The sequence below is a fragment of the Mytilus californianus genome, unplaced genomic scaffold (assembly GCF_021869535.1).
Source record: "Mytilus californianus isolate M0D057914Y unplaced genomic scaffold, xbMytCali1.0.p SCAF_3, whole genome shotgun sequence".
NCBI lineage: Eukaryota > Metazoa > Mollusca > Bivalvia > Mytilida > Mytilidae > Mytilus > Mytilus californianus.
In genome coordinates, this window is record NW_026262679.1 from 83,834,214 (window position 1) to 83,846,914 (window position 12,701).

A 12,701-nucleotide genomic window follows, 5' to 3' on the forward strand; every position below is an offset into this window, starting at 1 on the left:
GATTGGCCATTGTTAAGTAAATTGTTGAATTTGCAGGAACTATACAACTAAGTCTCCCAAAATAAATTATCACTTCCGGTAAACAGTTCAGGTGACAATGTTGCCAAACAGGACATAGTAAACAGAAAAAACCTTATACTGGTAATGTTTATTCGCAATATTATTATTTCTAGTCAATAGGACAATTCATAATGACACATTTAGATATTCTTTATTATATAGTCGGAAGTAATATAGGATTTAAGTCGCATATCATTTGTACATTTCATTTGTCAAACACAGTCACAGACACAAGTGTTGTCTCTGTAAAAAAATCTCAACTCAGGTTCTCACCTGCATTTTTCTTAAAATGACACTTTATGGCATTTTCTTATTTTCATGTTAAGTAAAAGAGTATATGTATACTTTTGACAAAGCTTACCTTAAGGTAACAGATAAAGAACAAAGTCATTTATACAGGAAATAATTGACTTGAAACTGAAAGACTGATTACTTGTACAGTATAGGTACATTCGTAGAGGGATATTTCTTTAAATGTCCTAATTTGACAAGATGTCCAACAGTTGTCAGTGGCCAATTAACACCTGCTCAGCTGTGATGTTACCTGTGTAATACTACATGTACAAATGTAGCTGTGGAATCGTAGCTCTTAGGTTAATATTTTTTGACAATTTGCAGACCAGAAGGACCTAAGAGCTATTAAAGCATCATTAACTAGCTAACAAACTGCATGTACAAATGTACATGTCCGACAGTATGAGATAAGGAGATGTGGTATAATGCCAATGAGACTACACAAATGTATCTACCAGAGACCAAATAATGTAGATCTGTTTTACAGGCACTCATTGACACTTAGATTTCTTATTCCATAAAATTTCAATAATAGTAAAATTCCTCAATCCTCATGTAATTGTTAGTTTGATTGATAAGGAGAGGGTTTTTTAAGTTGTTGGTTAACGGATCCGCTGACCCATTTTTTTACGATTTACAATGTATATGGAAAAATGAAATTTCATGCTTTTTTAATATTCTCACTGACTCTGCCAAATTCGTTATCCCTGAAATATACATAAGAATTATTCTTCGTAGTACATACTAACATTCACCTCAAATATAATGTGCATTATATATTGTAATAAACAGTAATGATCCGTTTTGTTGGTGAATCCTAAAAATAGGCAATCGAACAGATCTGGAAATGAAATCCTATGTTAATATCCCTTTATGCAAAGTTTGTTTCCTTTTATGTCATAATTCGGTAAGATTTTATTTTGAAGCTGTTTCATCCTTGTTTATGAAATTAATGGACCCGTTCAAATGGGAAACACATTTTAAGTTAAAAGTGACAGAAGATGAACACAAACAATTTGGAATTTTCTTGTTTCATAGGTTGTACAAAACTTTTTCTCTCACTTGGATATCAAAAGCAGGGTTAAATGACAAAAACTAAGGACAGAACCAATAACCATCTGTCCCATTGGGCATGTTGGATGGGTATATAGATATAAGAAGATGTGGTATGAGTGCCAATGAGACAACTCTCCATCCAAGTCACAATTTGTAAAAGTAAACCATTATAGGTCAAAGTAAGGCCTTCAACACGGAGCCTTGGCTCACACCAAACAGCAAGCTATAAAGGGCCCCAAAAATGACTAGTGTAAAACCATTAAAACAGGAAAGCCAACAGTCTAATCTATATAAAAAACGAGAAACACTTATGAACCACATCAACAAACGACAATATGTCTCCTTCCCGAGTGGTTAACTACTTCATGTATTTCGTGTTTGTAAATTTTGTTCACATGCTTTCCTGCATGAAGCTCATTATTCACTGTGTTTTGTAAAAATTGATAGAAAGCAACATAAACCTATTTTTCGTTCATTATGAAATGACATTTATGTCCCGTTTGTAAATGAACAAAAAAAACCTTTTTTACGAACTTATATGACCATGACATGCATCAGATGCGGATCATGCCATTTTGAAAAGGGGGATTTAATAAATTTTATTCCTAACTTAAACCTTCTTACACTTTATTTGGTTCCATTTCCTGTTATTGCTGTTTTATTGACAAATGTTCTAATTTCAATTTTAGACATCATTACAATGGTGGTTTGGAATTCTACAGAAGCTGTGTTTAATACAGAAGATGGAGAACTGATATTACACAGCAGACATCCTTTCACAATAAATAAAAAGATTCCAAAGATTGTTGGCGCTGTGTCTATATTGTTGATCCAAGATGGAGACACAGTAGAACCAACCTTAGCAGGTTATTAATTTGCATTGGGAAACATGCACATACATGCTTATACATACAGTGATGTATGCCTCCGAATTGAAGACAATATTAAATCTTTTCTTCCTTGAATATGTTTTAGAAACAAGTAGTTAACTGAAAGATATAAAAAAAAAAATCCAGTAATCTCCATTCCTTACAAAAATAATCATAAAAAAAAAATACTGGTACAATGTATATATATTTTTGTTCTAAAACTGTCCTGTTACATATAAATTTCCAGTAATTTTAATCTCTGTACAGGATAAAAAAATCAAACTGGAACATTGCCGTTTTATGAACTAATATATTGAGAATACCATATTTCTGGGTATTTTGGTTTTAACCAGTATTTGGTTCCTAAAATAAAAGTACCAAAATTAAACAAACTAAAATATAGCTACCATAAGAAAGATTTTAACTAACATAAGTAAAAAAAGTAGCAATGATCATGATGATACGGTTGGATTATACTTTACTTGATTACCAGATCATATAATTATTGTAACAACACTTCAATTAATAAAGTGTTAACTTAATTGATCCAACCTTTATTAGTTCTAATGTAACTAATATGATCTTATTAATTAATTTTCCTTATTATGATGAATTAGTCTTAGAAGCTTTTGTGTTTTGTCTTATCTCAAGCGTCAAACGATAGAATTGAGAATGGAAACGGGGAATGTGTCAAAGAGACAACAACCTGTCCAAAGAGCAGAAAACAACCCAATGCCACAAATGGATCTTCAAGGCAGCTAGAAAATCCCATTATGTACAAACATAACTAATCAAAACTAAACTGTCTTTTATTTATTTGTACTTGAAATGATTATCTAAACATAATAAATGTTACATGTTCCATTGTTGAAAATCAATATGGATTTTATAATAGGATTGTCACATTTTTTTTAAAGAATATAGGTGTGAAAACTTGGCTGATCCACTCACTTATTTAAAGGCTTTTAGTGCATTGTCTAAGTTCCCACATCAATAACAGCTAGAAAAAAAAGTGGTAAATCCTTATAATTTTTAATTCAAACATTTTTTATTTTTAAAAAAAACACCTTTCTTGCATTTGGAACCCTAGCATTTAATTCATGTGTATTGCTCATGAATACCAGTACATCATTACAGGCATATATCTCAATGAAATTGACAGTGTTTCATAGGTTACAAAAGTATTTCTCACAAAGTGAGGTATCACAGTGTAAACAAAGGAAATAAGTTCTAATGGACTAACACCAAACAAATCTTAATTAAACTGTACAGTAGATATAAAGACAATTTCAAAGTATACAATAATAAAGGTTTAAAACAATCAGTGCAATTATGATTGATAAAGAGTGAAAAGATACCAGGGGGGGGGAGGGAATCAAAAATAATAAGTCAAATAACAACATCATGGCCAAAAAATAAATGAAAAAACAACAGTTCACAAAACACAACATACAAAACTCAAGATGATAAACACTTAGCAACTTAACTCACCTGAAAACATTTTGTTTGGATTTTGTAGGTGTAATACCACAGTTTACAAGATCTGGTGGCTCTGTTATTGATTTAAGTGGTGTAGAAGATGAAACAGGATCATCACATAATCCAAAGTTTACAATACCAGCTTCACTATCGTTTGTTCCTATGCCATCTGTATTTGGAGGACATTTGAAGCCAAATATTCCTTCTGGTAAGTAATATATAGTGATTGTTTAGAATAGGACAAGAAAAAAATTTGCAGTACACATGTAAATAAAACTGAGGAGATATGGTATAATTGCCAGCCAATGAAACAACAATCCACCAGAGTGAAAATGTAGTGGTAGTAAGCAATTATAAGCCACCGTACAGCCTTCAATAATGAAATAAACTGTTATCACAGAGATATGTCTCGCCTTTTTGTAATTTTGATAATGCAAATGTTGAAATTAAAATAGCAGTACTTTAACATGTAAGTTATGCAAATATTCAAAGTGGATGAACCATGACTGAAGGTACATGGCTAAACAATCTCCATGGAAATGAGATGTGCCAATGCTAATACAACTGCATACCTAATACCATTGACTTATTATAATGGGTTCCCTTTAAACAAACTTAAACACTAACATTAACTTGTAAACTATGTAAAAGTTTCAAAGTCAATGAACCATGATGAGGGGGTGGGGCTATATAATCTCCATGGAAACTATACATGCAAATGCCAATAAATTTGCATACCAAATATCATTGACTTAACATTAGCAGTTCATCTTAAACTGATCTAATCACAAACCAATACATGTAAACTAAGCAAAAGTTTCAAAGTCATTAGACCATGACTGAGGGGGCGGAGCCCAATATTCTCCATGGAAATGAGATATATGCTAATGCTTTTACAACTGAATACCAATTAACATTGGCCTACCACTTAAGGTTCCCCTTGAACTGACCTAATCACAAACTAATACATGTGAACTAAGATAAATTTTAAAGTCAATAGACCATGACTAAGGGGGCGGACCCAAATAATCTCCATGGAAATGAGATATGCCAATGCTTATACAACTGTATACCAAATATCATTGACCTACCACTAGTGGTTCCCCCTTAAACTGACCTAATCACAAACTAATACATGTAAACTAAGCAAAAGTTTCAAAGTCAATAGACCATGACTGAGGGGGCAGGGCTAAATAATCTCCATGGAAATGAGATGTGCCAATGCTAATACAACTGCATACCAAATATCATTGACCTACCACTTGGGGTTCACTATAAACTAGACCTAATAACAAACTTATACATTGTTGACGCCGCCAACACAGGAAACAGCATACCTACATGTATGTCTCGTTCTTTGACTCTGTCAAGGCGAGACAAAAAAACCATGCCGTATAGTCCACTATAAAAGGCACCATGATGAAAAATGTGAGACAATTCAAGCAAGAAAACTAACAGCTTGATATATAATAAAACAATTTACGAAAAAAACAAATATGACAGACAAGATACATTGTTTAAATTTTATTGTACAGATGAAATTGAATAGAAAGTGATTACTATTTTAAAAAGCAGACATTAAAAGAATTAAGTCCCTGTCAACAAATTGCTGTACATATAGTGTAACCTGTGTCTGTCCTTCCATCATTCCAAAATAACTCAATCTTCACTACGGGTGACATTATAATATATAAGAGTGTACATGGGGTACCCTATAAGATGATTTAAGATAAGATTTTGCTTAAAACATATTGAAAATAAGTATTTCTCTACTTCTAAGCAGATTTATCCTTTTCCTGACCTTGTGTGGTTTGTTTGATCTCAGTTCTTCATTGGTAAAAAATCAATTTTAACATCAAGTTTTCTTGTGATCCTCTTAATTTCCTATCAAAATTCATGAAAAAAGGCAACCATGTCTGATGACGTTACATAGAAAGAACTTATCTTTTTGCAGATCATTGGAAAAGAAGAATTAAGTTTGTCTGCTTATCGTCTAAATGTCATTAAAGAAACAGATTCTACCACCAAATCTTGTTCAATACGATATTTCTCAACTCTCGACAGTTAAATTTTAAATATTTAAAATGCTTGACGAGCCTCATGTTTTAAATTTGAAAATTTAACTATCTCTGTTGGAGAAATATCATATCACACTAGATGCAGTGGTAGAATCTATATTTATACAATTCTACGATAATGGTAGCGAAAAAAATGTGTTATAGTGATAAATATTTTAGTCTCATTTGATGCTAACACTTGACCATTAAGACCATTTCTACCCTCATATGTATACATGGTTTTAGTTGCAATAACTTATTTTGTTTTCTTCTATACAGATATACTAGAGACATCATCATCTGGTATACAACATCACAGAACAAATTCTGAGACAGCAGCTGTTCCTAAATTCTCATCTGGCTTGTCAAGGTCTACTCTCGAAGGTTTTGGCTCTGCAAATGAAGCAATAACAAGCCCTTACTCTTACCAGAAATTTTCAGAATCATCAGATAAACATCATACAAATCATATCTCAAAAAATGTTTCAAATATGTCACCAAAAAATCATCATGAAAACCGAAATCAGACTGAAAAGTATATAAGACTTGAACCAAAAATAGATATATCTGTAAATGAGAAAGATTTAGATTCCAGGAGTAATCAGTTGAACAGTTTGATAGCTCCTGTAAATAATGGTTTTGATTCAACTCTACCAAGTACTGTTAGTGTTTATGATGTTCAAGATTCCAACAAGTCAGCAAGTGAGAGTGTGCCTGCACAGGGCATGTTGTCAGATTTAGGGGCTGAACATTCCATTAAACAAAACAATAAGTCTTTAAAGCAGATAATTCCAGAGAAAATTCATGAACCATCACACAAAGTACATGATTTTATGTCAAAAGTTAGAAACCAACAAAGAAGTCAGCAAAATGCTAAAAATATTCCAAGGTGCTTGACTTGCAATGTACGGCTTGGTACATACAAGGAACTTATAAATCATAACACTGTTCACGGTAAATCCAGTGTCTGTCCTGTTTGTAATAGGTTTTTCACCACAAGAGGTAGTTTTATCAGACACAGCATTGCTCATATGCAAAAGCGCAGTTTTCCATGTCCATGTTGTTATGCTTGTTTTACACGGAAAGATAATTTAAAGCGTCACTTTAACGTTACCCATAAGAATACAGATTGGAAACCAGTAGATACACAGAACTTGGAAGAAACGGTACAAAGTGGTTCTAAAAATTTAACTGAACAAGATGAAATGTCTGGTGTATTTTTAGGTGATAAACCATCTAGCTTTTCACCTGTTTTCCCAACATTTGAACAACCTACGAAAGGTTCAAGTGTAACCACTGCAACATCATTTAATGATAAAACTTCTAAGTTAAATTCCATTGTTGATAATCTGCATTGCAAGAAGAAACTGCCTGTGTTAAGATCCATATTGACCATGAACCATAAGGGACCTATTGGAACACAAATATCTAAACAACTAAAACATGTTGATCCTTTAAGCACTGAAAATTTGGAAATTGATTTAGAAGAGAGTAATTTTGAGAAAAATGCTGGAGTGAATTACATGTGTAGTGCATGTAATATTGGTTTCCATTCCCTTGCAGAGATGAAAGCGCATATAGTAAGAACACATGGAGAAGATGTAGCTAATGACCAAATATCATCTGAAGATGATTCTAAAGACCAGATTGATGAATTTGAAAACACAGATCTCCAGGGTAGATCTTTGAATGAAAAAGAACAAGGTATAAGTGACTATGATGCGTGCCCTGAAATTGTAATTAAAGAAGATCAAACATTTGAAGGACAACAAGTGGATGAATTTTTTAATTCCAATGTGTTTGATATTGGAAGAATTGAAAGTATGAAATATGATAGTGACACTTCAAAAAGAACATCTGAAGTTCAGATGCCATCAAATACTGAACTACTGTTGAATCCATCACAAATCAAACAAGAATCTGAAATAGATTTAGAAAGCTGGATCAAGTGTCAGTCCCTATATGATAGTTCTGAGAAGGAAGAAAATGAAAATTTTATTGAAATTAAACCAGAAACAGGGACTTGTGGTACTCAGATATACCAAAATCAGTCACAGCCAAGTTCTTTAACCTTACCAGAAACAGATGCTTTATTTGCAAAACATTTATATGAACCCGGGATTAGTCAGAACAAACACAATCATGTTGTTCAAAGGCCAAAACAAAAAGAGACAGAAAGTAAACCAAAGAAACGTAGGATTGCCCTACATAGTGAATTGACTGTATGTCGACTATGTGGTATGTATCTTGACTCAGGGGCACAAGTTGTCCAACATGGAACACAACAACACCCTGGCCAGTTAGATGCAGCTACATGTGTCGTCTGTTTTACAAAGCTCAGTGGGTATGATTCTCTTTACCGTCATTGCCAGTTGCATTTTGGTGTCATGTTTTCATGTCAATATTGTAAATCTAAGTTCACAAGAAAAGATAATCTTACAAGACATATAAAGAATACACATCCCGATCAAAGAAATCTTAATGAAACAGCTTAGTTTTTTATGTTGAGGGAGTAAACCATGGTCATAGGAGATAACTCTGAATCAGAAATATGTTTGTAAAAGAAAGGCTATTCAGTGCTTTATTAAAACAAATGTAGCATTTGTATGACTGAGAATTAATTATAAACTGTGCTACTTTGAAGTGTAGAAGGTATTAAGAAAATAGCTCTGACACAAACATACTTTGATTTTTAAGATTTATGTTTCTTATCCTAGTTCTACCTTCATAAGTCACAAAGTTTTTCACAAACAAACTGATAATTACACGATAGAAAAGTCCAGGATAGTTGTTTTAATTTGAAGGTTGAAAAGTAATGTTGTGTTACATTTTTCTATGCATCCTCCTAATACTAGTATTTCACACAGGCCAATTTAGCAAATGGAATGATTTAAATAGATTTCCACTTTGAAATTTGACCACACTCTTCTATTTTGACCTCCTCACTCTGTTCAAAACTTATCTTTAGTCGACACCACCCATACGTTGATGTTTCCATGCAGAGACGTTGTTTTGATCCCAAACCTGATTTCTGACGTTATTACATGACTTTTGTGTGTAAAATGAAATCCAACATGGACAGTTTATCTTGGAACATGAAGTATAGAATCATTATGAGGCTTATACGTGTTCAACATCAATAAATCCATTTATCTTTATTTTCTTGAATATAAATATATTTTCATTAAATATAGCATTTAACATGAAAAACTCATGTTATTTTTAGAAAAAAATAAAATCTTTTCTGGCTTTTGCATGACCTTTCTTTAAAATAATCGTCTGTCAAAATGAAATTTTGTCAGGCAAAACTCAGGAGAAGGAAAGTTATCTGACATTGTCTTATTCAACTTAAATTATACTCCCGTGAGGTAAAAGACAGGTAGACACTGATAATGCTACATGTAAATAACCTTTTAAAACTGCAAATTTTGAAAAATGTCAAGTTTATTTTCAATTTTTTTATTTTGGCTTACTGAACACATGAGTAGTTCAATTGATAGCAGTGAGATTATTAAAGTTAGAATAAAAACTGAAAGTTTAAATTTTTCTTTGTTTTTAATGTGAAAGTTCCATGAAAATCATGGAAGAAATTTATAAGACACTATTAATCTTTATGTTGTTATTTTGACACTGTTTTGGGTGACTTGTTTAACTGTTTGACCTAGCTAACAGACAGTAACACAGCACACAGTACACAAAAATATAATCACTGCAGTGTTGACATTTTTCTAATCTTTTAAGGTAATACATGTATATGAATAAAAGGAGATCTATGTGGGTTGTGTTTAATTTTGTTTTTTTGAAACTTGCACAATAATATTGTGAACTGTTGTGATGTTTCTTTGAAGTTTGAGGAAAGAGAGGTTAAATGTTGATTTTTTTTTTAAATTGCTGAACAAAGCCATTAATATATATTGTCTCGCCTTGACAAAGTCAAAAAGCGAGACATAGGTATGCTTTAGGTATAGGCGGCGGCGTCAGGGTCAACAATGTATTAGTTTGTGATTAGGTCTAGTTTAGTGGTGAAACACTAGTGGTAGGTCAATGAAATTTGGTATGCAGTTGTATTAGCATTGGCAAATCTCATTACCATGCAGATTATTTGGCCCTGCGCCCTCAGTCATGGTCTAGTGACTTCTAAACTTTACTTAGTTTACATGTATTAGTTTGTGATTAGGTCAGTTTATGGGGAACCACTAGTGGTAGGTCAATGATATTTGGTATGCAGTTGTATAAGCATTGGCATATCTCATTTCCATGGATATTATTTGGCCCCGCCCCCTCAGTCATGGTTTATTGACTTTGAAACTTTTGCTTATTTTACTTGTATTAGTTTATGATTAGGTCAGTTTAAGGGGGACTGTTAGTGGTAGGCCAATGTTAATTAGTATGCAGTTGTATAAGCATTGGCACATCTTATTTCCATGGAGAATATTTGGCCCCGCCCCCCTCAGTCATGGTCTATTGACTTTGAAACGTTTGCTTAGTTTACATATGTATTAGTTTGTGATTAGGTCTGTTTAAGATGAACCACTAATGTTAAGTCAATGATATTTTGTATGCAAATGTATTGGCATTTGCAAGTTTCATTTCCATGGAGATTATATAACCCCACCCCCTAATTATGGTTCATTGACTTTGAAACTTTTACATAGCTTACAAGTTAATGTTTGTGTTTAGGTTTGTTTAAAGGGAACGACTTATGAAAAGTCAATGGTATTTGGTATGCAATGGTATTAGCATGGACACATCTCATTTCCATGGAGATTGTTTAGCCCTGTACCTTCAGTCATGGTTCATTGACTTTGAATATTTGCATAACTTACATGTTAAAGTATTGCTATTTTAATTTCAACATTTGCATTATCAAAATAACAAATAGGCGAGACATATCTCTGTGATAACAGTTTATGTTTAGTAAAAATTTACATGATACATGTACATGTATTCATATGTAAGCGTCGATCAATTGTTCTAAAACACTTATGAATACAAGTCACACTGTACCTGAAGATCTGTAATAGCAGTGAAAGCACTAGTAAAGGGATGAAATGAAACCATTATTTCTTTTATTCATTTTCTTATATGTATAAACCAGCATACAGATTCTATTGAACATTTCTTTATATATATGTTCATTACATTGTTCAGGGGTCAATCAAAGATTTTGGTTTAGAGGGTGACAAATGACCTTAGTTTTTCCTGATGTCTTTTTTTTTTTTATTCCAATTTTCAACTTCATGAGAAAAAATCTCTTTATCTGATCATCATTTGGAACAATACCTGAGTGTCAGCTATATAAGTTTCACCTTGACCGTTCAAGTGATTCCTATTCCAAATTTCCTATATTTGAGCTACCGTCATCGTAACAGTAAAAAGTTTGTCAGTAACATTTCTTTAACAAAAAACTTGCCATTTATTGTCATGTGGTGTACCAAATTTCAAGCCTCTCTTCAGATTTTGCCCAAATGTGGGCATGATAAATGGACATTGAAGTTTTTATTTCAACATACCAGTATATCTGATATTCCCTGTACTTATGATTGATGAAGGATACTTAAAACTCCCATGAGTGTCATGTGTCACTTAATCGCGCCAGATTGATGAACGATATATTCATATATTGTATGTCATACTTATTAAATGAAATTTACTGAAGATTTATTTTATTTGATTCCATTTGGTCAACAAATCTTTATGAATCCATTTTTTTTTTTTTATTATTATTTTAGATGTTTCATGTTATTCTTTGATTCTCCATGTCGATTTTTGTGTAATGATTCCATTTGTTATTTATATATTTGTAAACATTCCATTTTTTTTGTGTATATTTCTCATATTTATGTTGTGAACTTTTACATTATATTTAGTATTGTTATATATAAAGATTAAATATGTTGTTATTTGTATTTCCTTTTCTGTCTTTCCTGCAATGAATGTCATGGACGGTTTTAAATATGTGGTACATTCGTTGTAGTGTCAACACCTAATGTTCAAACTTTTCTGATAAGTATAAAAATAAGGTGATGTGGTATGATTGCCAATAAGACAACTTACCACCAGAGACCAAATGATGTAGAAGTTAGCAAATATAAGTCATTGTACGGCCTTCAACAATGAGCTTAACCCATATGTGATTTTTATACGCCCGTTTACGGGACGTATTATGGTATACCGTTGTCCGTCTGTCCGTCCGTCCGTCTGTCCGTCTGTCCGTCCGTCTGTCCGTCGTCAACATGTCGGACATTAACTCAAAATTGCTTAAACCAATTTGCATAAAACTTTGGTGAATTGTTTATATCTATTGACGTGAGCTCCCTTTCGTTTTTTATAAAATTTAGATTTTACGTTTCTGAGTTATGGGGTTTTATTCATTAAAAAAAGGGGGATTTTCCAGTTTTCGGACAATAAGTCAAGAATGCTTTCACCAACTTGCAAGAAATTGTGGTGAATTGTTTATATCTATTGACATGAGCTCCCTTTTGATTTTTATAAATTTTAGATTTTACGTTTCCGAGTTACGGGGTTTTATTCATAAAAAAAGGGGGGACTTTCCAGTTATCAGACAAAAACTCACAAATGCTTTCAGCAATTCTTATGAAACTTTGGTGAATTGTTTGTATGTATTGATGTAAGCTCCCTTTAGAATTTTATAAATTTTACATTTTACATTTCTGAGTTATGGGGTTTTATTCATTAAAAAGGGGTGATTTTCCAGTTTTCTGACAATAACTCAAAAATGCTGTCACCAATTCTCATGAAACTTTGGTGAATTGTTTATATCTATTGATGTAAGATCCCTTTATATTTTCATAAATTTCTAATATGACATTGAGAATTAATTATACTTTATTTGTTTATAGTCTGACAACAGATTTACTAAGTA

General features: G+C 32.4%; 1 protein-coding gene across 3 annotated transcripts; it reads left to right on the forward strand.

The window, feature by feature from the left end:
• Positions 1 to 86: 86 nt before the first annotated feature.
• LOC127735234 (uncharacterized) lies at positions 87 to 11,724 on the forward strand. 3 transcript variants are annotated; one of them, XR_007998204.1, is made up of 5 exons: positions 87 to 141; positions 2,100 to 2,276; positions 3,799 to 3,966; positions 6,095 to 10,021; positions 10,189 to 11,724. XR_007998204.1 is itself a non-coding variant. In XM_052245351.1 (4 exons), the coding sequence occupies exons 2-4, from the start codon at positions 2,111 to 2,113 to the stop codon at positions 8,308 to 8,310; spliced, it is 2,550 nt and encodes an 849-aa protein (XP_052101311.1). In that variant the 5' UTR covers positions 87 to 141; positions 2,100 to 2,110; the 3' UTR covers positions 8,311 to 11,724. The 3 variants fall into 3 exon arrangements, 1 of the variants encoding a protein (XP_052101311.1); XR_007998205.1 differs by having other exon boundaries at positions 6,095 to 9,855; positions 10,022 to 11,724; XM_052245351.1 differs by having other exon boundaries at positions 6,095 to 11,724.
• Positions 11,725 to 12,701: the final 977 nt, after the last annotated feature.